The 22044-nt window shown below is 36.2% G+C and overlaps 1 protein-coding gene across 3 annotated transcripts in view; it reads left to right on the forward strand.

Annotated features, from left to right (window-relative positions):
• LOC145666810 (glutathione hydrolase-like YwrD proenzyme) overlaps positions 1-22044 on the forward strand; it is a 125623-nt gene that overhangs the window by 37382 nt on the left and 66197 nt on the right. For all 3 annotated transcript variants that reach the window (XM_081734374.1, XM_081734372.1, XM_081734373.1), the window contains exons 3-6: positions 5998-6151; positions 6525-6678; positions 10727-10927; positions 20480-20720. In XM_081734374.1, coding sequence (XP_081590500.1) covers positions 5998-6151; positions 6525-6678; positions 10727-10927; positions 20480-20720 — 750 coding nt within the window. The remainder of the gene's footprint in view (positions 1-5997; positions 6152-6524; positions 6679-10726; positions 10928-20479; positions 20721-22044) is intronic.

Genomic DNA, 22044 nt, shown 5'->3' on the forward strand with positions numbered 1-22044 from the left:
GGTAGGTTCTGAGACCGCACCATATGAGCCCCTGCGATTTTGATTTGATCCCAAAATAAAAGAACCACTTCGGGGACAACGTTGCTGTGATATTCCCAGCATTCTTCGTGCCGTAGGTCGCTTTCTCGAAACCCTCTCACAAACGTTGGCTTTTAACGGCATGCAAAGTCTGGTAGATAATGGAATCTAGAAGCGTGTTCACCAGGCAGACGGAGATAAGGAAATGCAACCATGTTCACATGAGTAACATATTTTATTTTCAAACTCAGATACGTTGCCACTTCAACCTAAATGACTCTCGTACTATTGAACAACGTGATCATCTGCTTATATGGGTGGATCTTGCCCTTCTTCTCCCCAAAGCATAGTTTGAAATGACGCTGCTGGCTTGTAGCCAAAAAATTTACATTTTATACCAATGTGACTTTCCTTACCAGCCGCTACTTTACTTAATTAGATAGATAGATTAGAGTCCAGCGTCCTTTGCAACATCGAGTCTATGTGAAATATGGATCTACAGGTTAACGTGGGATCCCAAGCACATAAGCTTTAGTAGGAATCGAACCCGGTTCTTTCGCAACGAAGATGCGTATAGCTCTTCGTCGAAGACGTTGAGCTCTTCATTTAATTAGACAAGAAAAGCAAGTAAAACTAAAATATATCCTTTTGTGTTATATTGTCGCCACTTATAGAGAGGCAATTATTTTATACGTGTACATACAATTACTTACACGTGTCTGTTCTTGATTGCATTGTATGTATTTCCCTCGATTTCACAATTGAGTACTTACCGCACTGCATGCCGTTCCGCTTTAACAATTGCTACAAATAATTTCTGTGAGCCTCACGAGATAGCACCACAAGCAGGCAGTAGTTGTAAAATGTAAATTAGATTTAGTTCCAATTCAACTGTACAGATGACGTGGTTTACTAAGTGTGGAGTTGTTAAGTAATTTTTCTTCCTTTGCGGAACACGTAACACACGGGCAATGTAACGGTATGCGTCAAAGTAACGCAAAGTTTGCTTTTTAGTTTGCAATAATCAATATTGCAATTATAGATGATGGCTTTCTGATCTTTTGCATTGTGTTGTTGTAATTTGCGAAGACCGGTTCGGAATGGTCCCCATAGTCGTAAATAACACCAACAGCATCGTAATTTTTTTTAACTTTTGGGGAGTTTCGAATCAATTTTAAGAATTCATATACTGTAATTAATAGCAAAATTTTTATTGTACTTCCAAACTATGCTGTGTCCATCGACATATCGATAGATTAAGGTTGTCAGATTTTTCGTTTTTCGCGTAAGTTTTACGTTTTTCTGGCTTGTTTTATCCAGATCTATTGAACAGCAAATGATGCTAAGGATCTCCCTTTCTTTCTTTCTTTTTTCTTTTCTTTTCTTTTCTTTTCTTTTCTTTTCTTTTCTTTTCTTTTCTTTTCTTTTTTCTTTTACTTTTACTTTACGTTTGATCGACGAAACGAGATAAGAAAGTATGGTGTTCGTGAAAGGAATCGCAATTCGAAATTTCAATGAATTTACACGTTTCATAGCCCATAGATACCGAAAATGTTGTTTTTCGACATCTCCCCGTCTGTTCGTCCTGATACACACGAGATTAGAGGCCATACCGTTGAACTTGTCTCAATCAAATTTTTTAAACAAGTTTTTTTTTCTGAGATCTTTTATGTGAGTTTTTCGAATTTTCTTCCTAACTTTAAAAATAAGGGTAGTTTATTGGATAGAAATCAAAATCACGATTTCCCCCAAAATGGTTCTAGCGATTTTGTTTATACTTTACAAATAAATTTGTCAAAAAAAAAGAAAGAAAAAAAGAAAAAAGAAAGAAAAAGAAAAAGAAACTATCATGATGTGGTGTGAGTCATTTCTCTGGAAGAGATCGGGAAGGGATAGTTTATATTTGAGGGTGTTTTTTTTTTTCGAATATTTTCAAAAACGATTCATAGGATTTTGTTCATATTTCGTAAATAAATATTTTATTATTATTCCTATAATGCTGTTAAATCATTCCCATGAGATTATCCGCAAAGGCTAGTGTTAACTCTTAGAGCGAGTTTTTTTTTTTTTTTTTTTTTTTGACGATTTTATAAAACACCACTCATGCGATTTGGTTGCTATTTTATAAATAAATATTTAATCAGTAACCTTAACATATGATGTAAGTAAATTCTTATGGAAAAGTCTACAAGAGAAAACGCTTTATAATTTGGATTGTATTTCAGGAGAAAATGTTTCATTAATAACTGCAGCACAACACGATTTATTTTAGGCAAATGGAGCAAGAAAGTTTGTGCTGCGGAAGTCCGTATCTTTTATTTTTTTCGTTTGAATTAGGAATAAAAAGTTTCAACATTCAACAAAAGTTTCAATTTCTAGTTTCAACATTCGATAGTCATAGAGAAAAACACAACAAGAGAAATGCTGAGATCAGTGGCGTAAATCTATGATTTAGCTTTCTTGGAGACGAGACAGTGTGCTACAGTCATAGTTCTGTTCAGAAGTAGGGTCTAGGTAATGTTGTATAAGAATGAGATATAAAGAGTGAAATATGTAAAAAATATTAATTTAGATTCATCGTCCCAAGGGTATTATCCGTCTCCGTCCCACCGTTTGAAACCGAAACCGACAGAGATCGGCTACTTCTAATGTCTATATTGAATCTATATACAGCAAAAGAGTAAGAGATAATGAAAAAGAGTTTTTACACGTGGATTCAGTGTCCCTATTTCCTATTGAAACTGGAAGTGCTAGATCTATATCTTCTGGTTTCAATAATGATATCATAAAATAATATCCGTAATATTTAGCTATAAATGGTCTTGTGCCATGGATTCAGCGTCCCTATTGGTAAATTCCATCTCATTTCATATTCCTTGTCTGAAACCGGAAGTGGAAGATTATATCTTATTCTTTCATATATTGGTTACCTATATTTTGTATAATTTACCGTAGTTTCGCAATTTCAAACAAAATTTACTTCTTACTTTGTTATTAGAGTCACTTATCGATAATCGAGTTTAAAAGATAAGAGAGTCTATTTGAAATACAGTGTTTGCCATATTGAAGGTAAATAAGTAAGTTAACCATAACGAGTGAAACTTGATATATTATCTGTAGTAAATGGGCATCATATCTGGAGATATCTATGGTGTAAAATATGGGCATACTACACCATACCGTTTAGGCTTCTTAGCAAGAGCTATCTCAACATACATTTTTTGTCCAGTAAACGCTAATAGTGGTGTAAAATTACTGAAATATTTCCAAGAAGTATCTGCATCACTTTAAGGAGTATGTGTGTTACTGTGAGGAATGTGAGTTTCACTATGTGTGTCACTGTTAACAAACACAATATATTATTTAAAATGTATATTTTCCATATGCAATAAATAAATAATTTATTCCAGGAAAGTAAAAACTATGAATTGCATCAAATTGGCAATGAACAATAAGTTCCAGGGCGGCTCTGTACTGTATTCAACAAAGTCATATGCCTTCCCAATTACTACAAAAAGTAATGAACAATAAAATTAAGGATCGACCAAACAAAAAATCTTTATTTTAATACGATGTCTGCAAACTTGATTGGTATCTATGAGACATTTGGCAACGTAGCGTAAGTCAAGATGTTTGATATTACCCTCTGTTCATGTGTTCTGGCTTGGCGGGAGGGTGGAACCCTTCAGGGGCTCTATGCTGCTTTGCGCGCTTCACACGATGAAGGTGGGTTTGGGAGGAAAGATATGTTAGTCGCGGGAGAAAGAACGACCAATATCGTTTCAAGGGCGACATAGCTTTGGAATAGGTTTCTGACGAAGGATTGTATTTCTTTGTGATGCTCATATATAAATTATTGTGAAGAAAAAAGAAAATTAAGATTTTGGAATTTAATAACACGATGTATGTTATTATTATTATTATTGCAAGCAATTAAAGAACGAATTAATATTCTTTCTACATTATAAATTGACTTATGACTAAGATAATATTGAGAATGCAAGCATACGATGCCACAGGCAAATATGTCAATATTAGACTTGTAATTAAAATAAATAATTATAAAATCACAATAAGTGCAAAATAGCCGATTTTGAAGTCATGTAAAGTAGGTTTATGGCGGAGAACAATCACAGGGGGTTCAGTAAATTCAATTCCCGTTAGATCTGAACTTGACGCATATTTTAGAGTTTTCACCTGGATATGTAGGAAACACGTCTTCTGCATGGAATACCAGGGTTCGATTTCAGGGAGTGGCATGTGTCTTCAGATTCAACATTAAATAGTAGATCCACATCTTGGTGCTGAAAATCAAGGCCCAAATAAATTCACGTTTGCTTATCAAACGAACGAAATCAAACGAATACTTAAAATTTCAATCTATCATGAAAATATTATCGTCTTCTTGTTTTACAAGCTAATATATGTTATAAATATATGAGAAATGAAGTTAGTTAACTTTTCATCATTATTTAGTTTCTTGTATTCGTTTCAAATTGCACTGCTAATAACTATCTATGTTAGTGGGTATGTAACGAAAGAATGTTTACAGAAACAATTGAAAAATTCATTTTGAAGAAATTGTGCAGGGTTGACCACATCAATTATTTTCCTCTCCTTGAACAGTTTGAATTCTTTGTGCTGAGTGAAGCCTTTAAAATTAAATTAAATAATTATGTAGAAAACGTATTGGATTATGATTACGAAATGTCAGATTCGTTATTTTTCTCTATAATATTTGTAACTCATAAAAATTAAAGAACGAATTCGAAGTGATATATTACTATAGAAGCCCCGAAGGCGGGGATTGATTTTGCAAGGAACGGGTACAAAGCCAATTTCGCTGTCAATATAACCACCCTGTTGTAGAACTCTGGTGGAGTCACCACTGATAACATCACAAAACTTCGTTGTTTCCCCATTTTCTCCGCAAACTTTACCCTCATTCTTGTCATTTTGTGCAGCTTAATGTGACCTATCAATTATGTATGTATTATCCTTGAGTAAGTTTAAGGATTAGTCATATTGTTTGGATATAACTGTCCTACTGTAATCTTACTAGTATTATAATGAAAAGCTTAATACACTGAGAAAAATCCGTTATCCGGAGAGCGGTATATTGTACAAATATACGGGAACCTTATGTTTACTACAGAAATCAATTCGGAGAATACGCTGTCCATATGCTACATACACACTGCCCTTAGATGTTACATCATGCCATTGCAGGATTTCTGACATCTAACAGTCTTTCGTACATTACATACGTATAGCGTATGTTACATACTCAGCTATATATTGTATATGTCCATCTGTATGTGAGAGCCTGTCCGTTTATATACAGTTCTTTCATTTGTACGGAAAGTACATTTATTCGGAACATTTATACGGAAAGTACGTAAAAAATATACTTTTCAGTTATACACTTATTGTACGTTAAGTCCAAAAACTACAGGATTTACACACGTAACCTACGTTTTTATGTACACCTCAGAGGTTTCTTTTTCTCAGTGTACTCCAGTATCAACTTCAGTCTATATTTAATACCAGTATCATCTTATTAGATGATATGATAATCGTACAGCGTCAATTTTAAGGTTTACAACGAAATTCGACTTTCTCGAAAACTGCGCATGAGAATTTACAATTCACCTATATCATTTTGCTTAGCTGAATGAGATCTACCCACTTGTATATGTCTCATGTATGCACTTTTTCACATGAAACGCTATTAATATTGTATAATTTATGAATCTTGAACAAAATTATAATAGACATTTTCGAAGAACCGAATGCGAAGAAAACTAATTTATTAGTAGAGTATTTTCTTTATATTAGTAGACCGTCCTGTTTATGAAATTTACAGTACCGTAATCTCTTTTGTTTGTCAATTAGAACATTTTCAGCTACGCAAATTTCATTAAAATGAAAACACTTAAAAATTCTATCCTTATCTACTTTGTTCTTTCTTGGTTTTAGATATTCTGGAGAAAGGTGGTAATGCAGCTGATGCTGCTATTGGTATGGCAGCCGCCCTTCAGGTAACAGAGCCAATGAGCACAGGTCTTGGAGGAGATGCATTTTGCCTTTTCTATCATGCCGCAAACAAAACTGTTTATGGCGTCAATGGCAGGTTAGTTTAAAACAAAACAAAAAAAAGTTTATTTTATTGCTTAGTTTCTAGGGATCGTTAGTTCGATCCCAAGCAATATGAGCTTTGATGGACAACATTGTGCCCGTGGGTTTTCTCGGAGTTTTTCCGTTTCCTTTCGTATTTTCATTCCAGTAGTTCTTGCATACACATTCACTTGAGTCTAGAGGGCATAATCATGAGACGTTAATTCAAAATAATGATCAAACGCTTTATAAAGTGTTTCGAGAATAATTGAAAGTTCGTGGGGCATATACATTATAAAGTGTTAAAAAAAAGTTTACTTACTAATTTCAGTCTTTATAATAATTCTGTTTATATACGGTATAAATTTACATTTCACATTTCATTTCAGTGGTCGCAGTCCTCAAGCTTTGACTTTGGACTTGTTAGCGAGTCTTGGATTCAACCAAGAGAACCCATGGTCGTCCCATCATGCTCTCACAGTCACTGTGCCAGGAGCTGCAGCAACGTGGGTGGACACCTATAATAAATTCGGTTCTGGAAAGGTAAGAACACTCGATCTAAGTATATAAATAGAACGCGGATCTGTATGACCTACAAACTTTGAAAATATGTATGTATTTATATTTATGCACTAAAAATGGTAAATATAATCAAAACAAGACTTTTAGGAATGATCAAAAAATGCATCAAAAGATTGCGATCGTAGGCAATAATCAGTTTTTGGATCACGGACTATAAAATTTATGAACTCCCCTAAATCGTGTTTTCATATTTTCTACGGAATAAGAACATCATACTGAGTTAAGTGAAAATTTGGGTTTGGCTACACTATATGTAGTTATCCGAATATAAGACGTACAAGAAAATTTCTGATTGAAATTTATTGGGTCTTGGATCACGGGTCACAAAATTTTTGAACGGCCCTTGGGGCGTATAGCGGATTAAGATTAAGAATTAGATTTTTGGTCTTTCTGCATCTATAGTCATGTTAACCTGTCACATATGAGAGATGACGTCCCTTGGCGATCTCACTACCCGGGAAACTGGGGAGGAAGAAATGAAACGGCCTGAGACTATTATGTGAGATAACATCCCGGCATTTGCGTGCTGTGAATGAGGAAAACCTTTGGCTGGCCTGAGAAAGCTTTCATACTTTTCCTACAGAGTGCCCCCAACGGGAATCGGACGCAGAACCGCTAGCACCAAAAGCGAAAGTGTTTTCGACTACGTTACGCAGGATCTCAGGGCATATACGGAGGTACCCATCTAATCTTTTCATAGTCCAGCGAATACCTTAGCTTAAATTTACGAAAGAATGAACATATATAGGGGTGGGTATACGCCATATTTTTGAAAACGGTCTAGCGTTTACTTGCCAGAAAATTTAGCGGTACGTCAGTGACTGCAGAGGAGGAGAAAGACAAGATCAGGGCCGGCGCGAGGGGGGGTAGAGCCGTGCCATCGCCCAGGAAGGGAAGTCTGACGGGTGGCAAAATTTGAAAAAGAAAAGAATACAGGAGGGCAACATTTGAGAAAGAAAATAATAAATGGGCGGCATGTCAAAGTACAGCCCAGGGCGGTAAAACTTCTAGCGCCGGCCCTGGACAAGACAAAGGCAGAATCGAATTTCTCTTCTTAACGTGGTTTATGCTATGCCAGGTCAAGAACTATTACCTCTTACCCTGGTATTTCTAAGAAAGGAAGTTTCAAATGTTGACAATATTGGCGAATATATTTTAATACGTGAAATTCCCCTAAAATATTACCAAAAACATGCATATCACATCGGGCTCAAATATGTCATAAGCTAAAAATATGGTTCAAATATATATTTGTATGACCAATAAAAACCACCTGGTAGGCCTACAACAGTTTTATGTTTTTTCCTTCCCAGTGTAGATAAGTAGTCTCCTCAATTATATATAATAGAGAGGTACGCGGTGCCTATTGCTGTCAATTCGATAAAAAGGTGTTGCCAAAATAGTCAAGGAAAATACAATCTTTCTTGCCACCTTTGGCCTTACTTTAATAATACTTTTTACCGTTTCTCCTATGAAAACTGACCCCCAAAATCTTAACACTGATTAGAACCATATAATAAATTAGATTGTATTCTTAGGGTACAGCGGGGTAATTCGAATAGGCGGGGAATTTGAATAATGTTAAGCATTTTGCAAGCTGGAGTGAAAACGCGGCTCGCCATGTTACTGAACTTGCGGTGGATTTGTAGGTGGTGATTTGCAGAAGTCGCTCTCAGAAATACAAAATATTCCTTCGGTTCTGAAGGCATACACGATTTTTTGCTTGCTGCAAGGTAAGTACGAATATGTGTATTTTTGGGTCGTTATAATTTTCAACGTTGTTTTCTTAAGCTTTCCTTATTATTAACTGGATTTAATGAAACCGCTCTGGATTATAATCGTATCAGTAGCATGTGGGGCATTGATATTCTGTACGCTGGCGTCAACTAATGAGCAGTTTTCATACCATGTCCTGAATGGAATATTCGTCGACTGCCGGGCAATTTGAATAATTCAAAATGGGGCAATTTGAATACCAGTGCAATTAGAACTATAGGCCTACTATTTTATATTTGTTTGTTAAAAGCGAGAGCTTTTGTGTTAACAAGGAAACTTAATTCTTATTTTGACTTACTGAGAAAATTAATGAACGAGTATGATCTCCATAAACTATCCTAACTGTATTTATAATATGCACGAAAGTAGGCTTCCTCTAGATAACAGACCTCTAAAATTCTTTCAGAAAAGGGTAGAAAAGAGGTGATAAGTTTAACATCTGTTGAGCGCGAGGAAAATATAACGGTGATAGCATGATACAATGCCAGGTCTTTTATACCTCCTGTAGTAATATTCAAAGGCTTACGCCAAAATCCGGACTTTAAAACCCAAAATCTCACTCTCAACTTTTGTGCTTAGCGTTCTGCCAAAGCCACGACATCGAAATGCTTTACCTACCTCCACACACAATATACGTATTACAACCACTCGATCGCTCTATTTTTAAGTCCCTTAAAGCCAATTACCACCAAGAGGCAACTATCTGGATTCACCAAAAGCCGAGCTTAGTGATTAGTAAATCTCAGTTCTGCATTTTGTTCACTGAAGCCCGGAAGCGGACAGCTTCTCTTGGACTGGTAGTTAATGAGTTTTCATGTATCGGTATATACCTCTTTAGTTCACAAGCTATTGACGAATTTCGATTCGACCCTTCGGAAACGTATGGCTTTGTTACACATTTTGAGGAGCAGTCTTCTTGGGAAGATCTTAACAACGCGCCTTCTTCTTCCGGTCATGGCTCTTAAAACTTTGTCCCAACGAAGCCTATAGATGAACCCATACATCAAGTGCTTCTCAGCCCAGAAAAAGTTTGTGTGCAGAAGAGACGTCGTGTCACAGGAAAATCATGCCACTGAACTTCTGAAAATATTCGGGGAATGAGAATAAAACAACTCTAAGGAAAGATGCAAGCATCGGGTGCAACAAAATCCAAGGATACTATAAGAAAGAAGAGTGCTAATACAGAACCGACACGAAAAAAACAAATGAAAGCTCGAAAGAAACTGATTTCCTCTACCCCTTCCAGTGACGAAGATGTATTTCTAAGTCTAAAGATGGCAGCAGGCAATGAAAGTCAAACATGGAATTGCTGTTTTTGCCTTCTTAATTACTATTCAGAACGTTCTGCTAGAAAAGGAAACTGGATTCGTGGCCAGCGTTGTAAGGCATGGTTCCACGAAGTCTGTGTCGGGGCAGAAGGTCGAAAACAGTTTATCTGTGTTCGTTAAATACGAACGATGGAAGATGAATTAACCTATTACAGCTCTGCCTTGGACACTGTTACTAAAAATTTTTTTAGTGTAGGCCAACATTCAAAAAGATAACTACAGGTGACGCATATTTACAATTTATGTACTTCTTTTCATTCAAAATTAGCATATTTCAACTACATTAGAATTTGCAGTCTAACTATTAAATAGTTGATATATTATTTCTATAAGACTTGTTTATTTTGTTGGTTATTCATATTACCCCACTCGTTATTCAAATTGCTCCTCGCATTTACGTTTTTCGAAATTTCGGCATGGAAATTGAATATCCAAATTTCACAATAATGTATCTCAGATACTATCTTAAGAAAAATTGTTAAGTAATAGTAAGGTTCAAAGTTTTTGTTTACAATTTTGTATTTGGATACCAATTACAGTTTCTGAGATATATGAGGAAATGTCTGAAATTATTCAAATTACCCCGCTGTACCCTATCAAATGATACTGAATCTAAACTCACGACACTTAATCCCGTGATGAAATAACCATAATTGAATTTCTAATTACAATCTGCACTGTCTCAATACGAACATAAAACTCACTATGTTGACTTGAGTAATAAAACGGTCATTTTAAAATTCATGTTAATTACAACATAACTTAGGTTCTTCTTGTATATATATATATATATATATATATATATATATATATATATATATATATATATATATATATATATATATATATATATATATATATATATAACTACACATATACTATACTTGGTTTTATTTTGTTTCTAGTTACTTTTCGAAGATATTCTGGGTCCAGCCATAAAGTTGGCTGAAGAAGGATTTCCTGTGACTCAAGTTGTTCATGACGCTTGGAAGAATGGTGAAGCACTACTTTCATCGCGACGATATGGAGGAGAATTGCTGAAAGACGGCAAAGCACCGAAATGGGGTGAAATTATGACCAATCCCACGTTAGCAGCTACTCTTAAGGTTACTATTTCTTTTATGCTTTTCTAAAGCCATCTCGTATATTCTATAGAAACATGTCAGCAATTAAACAAATTATATTATGACTTCGTTAATTCATATTGTGACTACTTGAACATCCATTCTTCGTACGGGGAAATAGGTTTATGAGAAATATTTGAAAGGTTTATATAAACCCCCTTCCCCCCTTAGAATGAGCATTACAATTGAAATGGAATGGTGTATTCCCAACTCAACCCAAGTGTTTAATATCAACGTTTTTCTTTTTGTTTAACCGATTCTGTGTGATTTCCTCTGCCTGTGCTCTTCTAAATCTGTCATTGGGCATAGCATGACAGTTGGTTTCTTCGGTGGCATTGTATGAGTTATGTTGAAAATCTTCGTTAGGAACAATGGAAATATATTATTGCTAGTAATATATTAAAATTTCACAAAATTGGGCTTTCCCATAACTATTAACGATATTGAATTTCATGAATTCTAGCATCATCGTGTTACAGTTTCATTCTACCTACGTAATCCTTATCAACTATTACAATCAATTAAACATGTATCTGCTACAGAGTGGGCAGGAATTAATTCCCTATTGAAAATTGTTTATAAATGTTAAATAATTAATCAATTTCAATGAAACAAAGATGTATTTTGTTTCTTACAATGATAACATTATTAGGAATTCCTAAAATTCCACATAAGCACCACAATTATCCGCCAGATTTAATAAACTTTTGGGGATAGTTACGGCAGACTTGTGCAGATACTCCAGCGGTGCGTTTGCAAGAACTTGGAGAATTCCTTCCTCTAATTCATCAAGAGTTTTGGTTTTGTGCGAATAAACTTCACCTTTCACCCCCCCCCCCCCCCAGAAGATGAAGTCACAGGGTGTTACGTCAGGATTCCTTGCTGATTATTCCAGGACGTCGAAACTAGCGTCCTGGAAAATTGTGTGTCAAATCAGTCAGGTCAGGGCGTGCGAAATGAGGCGAGACCCCATCTTGCATAAGTATTAGTTTCTTGTAATTGTCACAGGTGGGCACATTACCATGAACATAATTTTCAAGCTTAGCAAGGTACCGTTCTGCATTCATTATGTCTCAAATGACATATGGACCTACAACTTTCGTGGATGCCATACCGCACCACAAAATCCTCTCCTGTTCAATAAGAACAATTATACCGGTTAACCCCCTCCCCCAAAGTGAAACATGGCTTCCTCGGACAACAGAATATTACCGAAAAGATCGAACCACTCGTCATAACGAGCAAGTAACATTTTTCCATACTCTAAAAGATGACAACAGTCTTCCGGCGATAATTCTTGGCAGTAGTGTGGTTTCCATGGACGAAAATTAAACTTGCTTCAGAATAGTTCGGGTCAAACCACTTTCACGAGATGCATATCTTCGTGATTTCTGAGGACTTTGAGTGAAAATTTCCTGAACCACTTGCACATTTTCGTTCTTTCTCGATGTTGAAGGACGACAGCGTCTCCTGATATCTGCTACAGAATAGTCTAGTAGCTTAGCAGCATAAAAGGGCCGAATTGTGCAAAATGTGATACCAACATACCACTTTCAGGGATGATAGACCTATTAATAAGAAGTAAATCCTGATATAGACCCAAATCGGCGGGGGCCTTGTTTTAGGTATATGACGTCATCAATATGGCCGCCAACGAATTTCGACTTAACTGAATTTAAAAATGTATAACTCCATTACCATTGAAGGTAGAAACTTCCTTTTACCTTTATTTTGCAGAGAATACATTGTACCTTTATTGTCATTATAAATACTTGCCTTATATTGCCGCCATTTTTAAATATGGCGTCTCAAACTGGAAAAATGTTTATTTTCAAAACGATTTTCTATGTTTTATAGCAAATAACTTTGAAACTGCTATGATTATGGGAAAATACTCTGGTATAATCGTCAAAGGTCATTTCAATAGCTTTCGAACGCGACCAGAATCATTGATGTATCTCAACAAATAACCGAGATAATCAATTTTTTGTAGGACTAAATGTCGAACTTTCGTGAATAATGTTCGAATGTATCCGTAGATGTAGTTATATGGCATTTGTAGTTCCATTGCCCTTTGATAATAGGAACATAGTACCGCTACCAGTATGTTCCTTTAAACGGGGAGAATAGCAAATCACAAGTGTTTATCTTTTGTCCGTGCTGAAAACCCTTTATAATGTCACAAATCCAAGATGGCCGCCGCGGTTTATCTCCGGTACGAGAAGTGAAAATTTCTCGCCACAGAAAAATAATAGAAACATGCAACAAAAGCCAATCTCTTTCTTTGGATGTGAAAAAATCTTGACATAACATGTGATTGACTCTCCTTTGTGTCTACAAGCCAGTATATGACGTTATAAACACAGTATGGCGCCATGGCTTACATACGGATTATGAAAATTATTTATTTCTCGCATTAGAGAAACGATAAAAACGTACAACTACCAATATCTTTTTTCATATGTAGAATCAAAAAATAACATAAGTTATTGTGTTTTCTTTGAGGCGAAAGGATATGACGTCATAAACCCAAGATTGCCTTGGACTCTTAAATATGCATGAAGAAAACTGTGCCTTTCTCACCTAAAAAAGGTGATAGAAACGTGCAAAACCACTATTTTTTCTCCTTAAATAAGTTAAATCATGAAGTAACAGAAAGGTGTATCGTGTTTGCGCCCAAAGGTTAGTATTTGTCTTGTTTAAGTGTATGACATCGTTATACAAAGTAGCCGCTGTATGTATTTTGAATATTATATTATGCATTAAACTGAAAAACTAACAAAGCTGAAATTATGCGAATAAATTTGAAATATATTCTCTTTAATACTAATTGTCCGAAAGTGAATATTTTTCATGTTATTAAACAAAGAATTATGCGCTATATGAAAGTATAAGGCTTGCACTAGTATTTGCGCTAAATGAATATCTCAAGGAATATGGGAACTGTGCATTTCGAAAGACATATTTTACATTTAAAATATTTTTAATCAGTCCATTGAGAATGTAATTGTCTGAAAATTATGCTTTTCATATTATTTTACAAAATAGCTCGAGGCAAAAGGCGTCACGTTTTCAAACCACCGCCCAGCTTAATTTGATATTTTTGGAGTTTGTATTAAAATGTTTATGAAACAGACTCAATGTATAAATTTAACAGTATATCAGCGAGAGATAAATTTGCAACACAATAAACAGTTATACAATTAAATATATTAAGAATTTGGAAGAGAAAATATTTGTGAGATAGTATGACTATTAACTTAACATCTGAAACGTACTTCAGAGAACTAGGGGAAGTAATTTTTGTTAATCAGATTTCTTATTTAGACAAGATCAACTAACAATAAAATGATCTACTCTATCACACTGTCCATCGCAGGTACACAACAATGTGCACACTAACCCCAAGTTTTGACACTTGCAAGAATGTTGACAAGGAGTCTTGCAACCACAGCGAATAAGTACTCTACAGTGCGCAGAAACTTCTGGAAGTAAGGACCACAGAGGATAATAACCACGATCCACCTTCTTCCAACCCCTTTACAAATTTCGGGTATTATGGGCACTTTCTGGAGAGCTTGAGACCAGTAATACCCGGCCTGTAGGGCAACTCGCAGACAGTGTTGAAATAAGGCTGTCTATGTAGGTGCGATCCCTTCGTAAGAACAATTCTTTTTCGTCATTAATCTTTGTCGACAGTCTTTAACATTTAGTAAAGAACTAGAGCGATAGTACAGGAGTACGGTGAAGCGTTGAAGAGCTGCAAAATCCTGAGCTGAAATTTCAGCAGGAGTAACTGAAAGTTTGATAAATATATCCGTTATTTCAGGGAATTCTTGCCACACCTGTCAAGCTGTCTTCTTGCCATGACCACCAAAAGTGGACACTGTGTCACACCCTGCAAATGCGTACCAAAAGAGCAGGGCTTTCGAGTGAGACTTTCCTAGCCTTGTTGCAATTTCGTGGACAGGAATATGTCTCTTATTTTTACCACTCCCATATTCAATCCACAAGTGTGATACATTGAGCTCAAAGAATAAAGCAACGGCAATAACAACATCAGAAGCGACAGTTTTAATTGAGATAATCTTATGTCCGTGGTTGCTGGCATGCAATGCATGCAAGAACATGCGTGTGTCTGCTTCTTCTTATTTGCAGGGCATAAGGCTTATCACGTCCATATTAGAGTTTGCTGATTGCGGTATCATCACATGCACACACAATCTCTCTCTTACCACCAGAATCACTTATGTTCTGTGAGTGTTTACACAGAAGTCGAAATAAATCAGTTTTGTTTTCAGAATTATTCAAAAACAATGCCCATTTTTTGGGAGTCAGTGTGGAGTCTTTCACAAGTATTCTTGGTCCTTTTCCTCGTTGGTCTCGTTCTTCTTTTTTCAGACTGTTGGGATCATAATTGTCAAAGACTATATCTATTCTGACGACATCACTCGCAAACTTTTCTAAAACTGGTTGAAATGTGTTAGTGTAATACATAGAAAACGTCTGTCCCGGAATAGGCTTCAGCATGTGAGCTAATACTGCTTCATCAAATATAACACACGATACAATAGGTACATCGTATTGTGATGTTCCAAGTGGTTCTAAGCAAGAAATAATATCTGATGTTGCTCCCTTGCGCAATTCACCATTTGAAGAGAGTGACGGAGGGTACGAAAGGTTTTCGTGAGCAAAGAAATCTTTGATGTTTCCACCTCGACTTTGACAAGCTATGTATAAGCGAGAAAACAGGTTACAGTAACTCTTTAAAATTGACTCCTTGAGTCCTTTCTTCGTTCCTTCATTTTGCGGTGTGTGAAAAAGCGAAAGTTTATTTCTTTTAATCGGTTCTCTTAAAGGCATCTGGCATTCGACGAGTCGTTTTCGAACAAATGTTTGTCCTGTTGCTTTCCCAATTCTTCTGCTTTGAAGACAGACTCAGCTGCTTTCTCATCCATAACAGCATATGTGGCAACGCATATTAGGGCACCATTTTCTTGAGCAAATGTATTTCTGTCATCATCTTCACATGCATTTATTAAAGCTTTCACATGTTTTTTGAACCTAGAGGAAAAAGCGTCTGTATCTTCATGATGACTGTGATAATCTGAATCGTCACTTATTTCTGCCTCTTTCTCAAGTTCGGTTAGTAATCCTGCAATCACTGGACCCGAAACCATCCAACGCAGAAGAGCACATTCATTATCAAATAGACCAATGGCACCTCCTTCACATTTTAGATCCTTATTACATTGTTCATGTAACAGGTCGTGGGACATGTACGAATATTTACTGTTAGTCTTTCTTTCCACAAAATTACCTTTCTGAAATTCATCATATACTTGTGGGTTTCATACATTCAATTCTCCCAAAGACTTTACGAATACTGATATCCAACGGACATAATTGATATGATCCAAGGCGAACATCCAGGGACAAATTGGGCCAAAATTTGAATTGGGCGAGAAAAATAAATCATATAATATTATGCATTACACATATTTAAGAGTCGACGGCAATCTTGGGTTTATGACGTCATATACTCGCTTTTCGCCTGAAAGAAAAGACAAAACTTATGTCTTTATGATTCTACATGTGAAGAAAGATATTGATGGTTGTTGCACGTTTATATCGTTTCTCTAATGCGAGAAATAAATAATTTTCATAATCCGTATGTAAGCCATGGCGCCATACTGTGTTTATGACGTCATATACTGGCTTGTAGACACAAAGGAGAGTCAATCACATGTTATGTCAAGATTTTTTCACATCCAAAGAAAGAGATTGGCTTTTGTTGCATGTTTCTATTATTTTTCTGTGGCGAGAAATTTTCACTTCTCGTACCGGAGATAAACCGCGGCGGCCATCTTGGATTTATGACATTATAAAGGGTTTTCAGCACGGACAAAAGATAAATACTTGTGATTTGCTATTCTCCACGTTTAAAGGAACATACTGGTAGCGGTACTATGTTCCTATTATCAAAGGGCAATGGAACTACAAATGCCATATAACTACATCTACGGATACATTCGAACATTATTCACGAAAGTTTGACATTTAGTCCTACAAAAAATTGATTATCTCGGTTATTTGTTGAGATACATCAATGATTCTGGTCGCGTTCGAAAGCTATTGAAATGATCTTTGATGATTATATCAAAGTATTTTCCTATAACCATAGCAGTTTCAAAGTTATTTGCTATAAAACATAGAAAATCGTTTTGAAAATAAACATTTTTCCAGTTTGAGACGCCATATTTAAAAATGGCGGCAATATAAGGCAAGTATTTATAATGACAATAAAGGTACAATGTATTCTCTGCAAAATAAAGGTAAAAGAAAGTTTCTACCTTCAATGGTAATGGAGTTATACATTTTTAAACTCAGTTAAGTCGAAATTCGTTGGCGGCCATATTGATGACGTCATATACCTAAAACAAGACCCCCGCCGATTTGGGTCTATATCAGGATTTACTTATTATTAATAGGTCTATCATCCCTGAAAGTGGTATGTTGGTATCACATTTTGCATGATCCAGTCGCTAAGCTACTAGACTAGAACTTGTGTCTATTAGCTTCGAATCCGTTATGGTCTTCGCATCCACCAAGGCACAAGGTTATTTTACACTTCGTCACAATCTTTGTACTTGTACCACGGACTGCTATACTGCGTACCAGCCTGCTCATGCAAGGTTAGACCTTGTGCCATGATACGCCACCGATACCTGCAATAATATAAATATATAATGTATGTTTGTATGCCCAATATAACCATGGCATGCCTGAAGCAATTTAAACGAAACTTGATACAAATATGGCATGCAATCTGAAAAAAAAAAAATACTACATTTAAAAACAGTTAATAACAGATTAAGCAACCCTTCGTTTTTGAAACAAATGCTGGTTGCCTATTAAACAGGAATAACACTCATAAAATGCGTATCCTGCGGGGAAGAGATTCCAATACTTTCCATAAACTCATTATCCTCGTCATGCGAAGAACGGCATTTTACACAGGGCAACGCCGAAGGCGTTACTCATCGTTATTTATTCTACTTAATTCTTAATCTTTAAATATTTTACAAAAAAATATTATTCTTCCCGTGAGAAGAATAGGATTTCAATTAGTAGTGTACAAAATAAAAATGTAAAATAGAAAATAAATAAAATATACAGAAATTATAAAAGTTACCTTTTGAAGCGCGTCTTTCTTTACCTTGCTATTTTCCCAAACAGTATTCTTTTCTGAAGTACAATCAGTCCACATATACATTCGCCACAGCTTTTATTTTAATACTTTCAAGCACAATCACTTTATTCGTACATACATATCACAGCGTAGAATCTATCGAAGGATATTTAGATCAAACCATTTTTCTACGGTTCGTCTATTTCTACTTGGAATTAATTTTTATTTATACTGACGGATAATGACGTCAAAAATTCGCCCTTTCAAATGATAACTTTAGTTTTGGGAATATAAAATCATCGCAGGGAGACAGATCAAGGGAGTAGGGCTGCCGATTAAACATTCTCTTTGTTTTGTGGTGAGCTGGCACATTATCGTGCGAAACGAACCAACTACCAGATGCTGAATATACTTGCCAGGCTTGGATAATCCTTTTTTATAGGCGTTCCAAAATACATAAGTACCAGGTATAATATTGCACTGACATTTTTGTGTCTCAGGAGTAAATTTTTAATGAACTATTCTCTTGTTATCGCAGAAACACAATAATTTTTTTTTATACTTTGGATAACGAATTGTTTGTTCATTGTGGTGCCTCCTATTGTGCTCTTTGTCATTTATACTGTGATCACAGTGAGAACAGAAAGTTTCATCCTCTGCAACAATGGGATTTAGGATTTTTTGTTACAAGGAATTTGAAGGACATTTCTGCGTACTACGTTGATGATTTTGTTAATCGGACAACGAATGTGGCAAAAATCTAGAATTTTCTTTCTTCCTAAAGTTTTCTGTTAAAATTTGATGAATCATCTACCAAAGTTATCTTCCGATCTTCATGTTTCTGTTTTGTACTTTTGGCAATAAGTTTGGATGTTCAGGGCTGGGTTTATCTTCACTTGCTTCAACTACTTTTCAACCATATTTAGCATCCTATATCTGTGCACAACATACGAATACAAGCAGGGGTAAAAGTGTGGGGGAACGCCGTCCCCTCACCTCGGAAAAAATATGTACGGCGCCCCCAGTTTCTAAAAAAATTACAATGTGCAAAAATAGGCAGGGGGTACGGCGTGGCGTCATGCCGCTACCTACCGTCCCCCCGTCTTTTCAGATCCACATTTACCACTGAATATAAATATACTAATACCAGGAGCGTCATTTCAGATTTTGCTTGGGGAGACCCCTTGATATAAGTAAATTTTCGCGTTATTTCACTGATTTACTACTATTTTATTGATAAAATCTATAGAAACCTCAAATTCAGGGGGGCAATTGTCCCTCCCTGTCCCCCCTAAAGACGCCCCTGACTAGTACGCTTACTTCATGAACTCCACAGACTCACTAGCACTTTTTACGATTTTGAAACAGAATTTAATGTTCGCTCTTTTATCCTTGGCGCTTCTGTAACAGAGGTATCTTTCTAAGCAAATAAAATATTTCCCAATCATGCTGAGTAAATAGATGGTATTGCATTATCGTCATATTATGAATGAGGGCTGTCCGATTGGGAAACTCGTTGCTTCACGAATGAAGTTGAAGCGTGGTATGGTGATATGGCCATTATGTTCGAAAAAAAAAACTATTTATTAAAACAAAATCATCAGGATAAGCAAGGAAAAGAAGCTAATATTATGATGAAAAAAGTTTTACGTAAAATCATACGTAGGTATAAGAAAAAATAATGTGTGCAATATAGAAGAAAACATAGTTACGAAAGAAGAAAGTTAGGTGAGTCATACTTAACCAGTGTAGTCCAGAAGTTCTTGTGACTGTAGTGTACCTCACGTGACTCCACTAGTTGTAGTTAGTCTCTATATGGTCGGTCTTAAAAATAAAGTCATTAACCGTCATTTTATAGGTTTTGAGGAAAACGGCTTTCCCTCAGGGGATTTGTACCCATATTTCATGTAGTGAATAGTGAACTTCTGTTTCTATCTCTAAATATTGGAAAATGTAGTAGATGACTTCTTCAACATGAGAATGAACTAATATAATCCAGAACTTAACATCTCTTTCGACGAACACAGCACGAAAGAGTCTTTCTTAGTACTGGTCCTTTGTGCTGGCACTGGTGATCACTGCTCTTCTAACTGAATTGATAGTCACCAAACGAAATGTACAGTCTCTTTTGACTTGTTCTTCATAGTGAATCATTATCGTACATAGTACTCCAACATTATGGCATAGACCTTCCAGTTTCATGCTAGTATTGTGGTGACATTAAACAAAATATAATACACTAAATGAGGCTAAGTATATGTAAATCTATAGTTTTAATATAGACTAGCTTTATTAATGCTCTAACATTCTTTTGTTTATTTATTTATTATTTTGTCTTGTAGGAATTAGCTGTTGGTGGAAAAGATGCATTCTATACTGGCCGCATTGGAAAAGCTATTGTGGAGGAAATTCAATATTATGGAGGCGTAATGAATCTTGAAGATCTTGCTAATCATTCTGTTGATTTCGTTGATCCCGTCAAAGTTGATTACAAAGGGAAGACTGTCTGGGAAATTCCCCCGAATGGTCTAGGGATCACTACCCTTATAGCACTTAATATATTAGAAGGATTCGATCTACAAGGTAAGTTTCGATAAATGTTACAATATATTATCTGCTAAACACTGATAGCTGCTGAAGAAAGTAATTTTGTGATATTGATATACCATAATTACTTTTGTGTGATTTTTTAAAATGACTCCATGTCTATCATTCATATATATGTAATTTCTGGTGGGGCCGCGGTGGCTCAGTAGTAGAGCGTTCACCTCTGGTGCTTGGGGTCCCGGGTTCGATCCCAGCCCCCGCTAAGTGAACTTTGCGGTGGACAAACACCGTGTGCGTGGGTTTTCTCGGGGTTCTCCCGTTTCCTCCCACTTTCTTCCACTATTCCACCATTTCATTCATTTCTCATAATCACCATCTCCTTTAGCCTAACCGGCATAACCGTGGGGCGTAAAACTTAAAGATTTCTTTTCATTTTCATTTTTTTTCAATTGTTGGCCTCGGGTCTGAGAGCCTTAATCAGGGCTAGAATAACAGAAAGCTTTGTTTCTCTTTCTTATTTACGGGCCCCGCGTAGCGTAGTCGTTAACGTTCTCGTAGTAGTACTCCCCCGCGTTTGCGCGAATGACTCATCCTCACTCTCTTTTATGACCAGGATTTTTGAACTTCGTTCCCTTTTACGGCTAAGATGAATGCTTTGGTACCTCGATTCTGATTGGCTGAGAGAGGTCACGTGACGTTAGGCCCCGCCCACGCGGGAAATTCAAATTTTCAGGTCACGTGGTATGACGTCATGAGTCACCCTGCGGGGAAATCCCTCACCAGGGGTTTTTGAAATTTGTTCCCTTTTACGGGTAAGATGTGTGTTTCTGATTGGTTGATAGCTGTCACGTGATTTTAGACCCTGCGATATTTGAAATTCGTTCCCTTTTACGGGTAAGATGAATCCTGTACCTTGAATTTGATTGGTTGATAGCGGTCACATGATCTTAGACCCTGGGTTTTGAAATTTGGGTATCCTCTTTGATGAGTACTTTGGTACTACGATACATGATCTTAGACCCGCTACACGCTGAACAGGTCACATGGTATGACGTCATGTTTTACCCTTGCGGGGAAATCCATTACTAATTCGTTTCCTTTTATGGGTAAGATGAGTGCTTTGGTACCTTGATTCTGATTGGATGATAGAGATCACGTGATTTTAGGTCCTAGGATTTTTGAAATTAGGGTGTCCTTTCTGATGTATACTTTGGTATCTCGATTCTGATTGGTTGATAGAGGTCACGTGATCTTAAGCCCTGGGATTTTTAAAATTCGTTCCCTTTTTTTACGAGTAAGATGAGTGTTTTGGTACTTCGATGCTGATTGGCCGACAGAGGTCACATGATCTTAGACCCGC

The sequence above is a fragment of the Thermobia domestica genome, chromosome 12, assembly GCF_964235325.1.
Source record: "Thermobia domestica chromosome 12, izTheDome1.hap1.1, whole genome shotgun sequence".
Taxonomy (NCBI): domain Eukaryota; kingdom Metazoa; phylum Arthropoda; class Insecta; order Zygentoma; family Lepismatidae; genus Thermobia; species Thermobia domestica.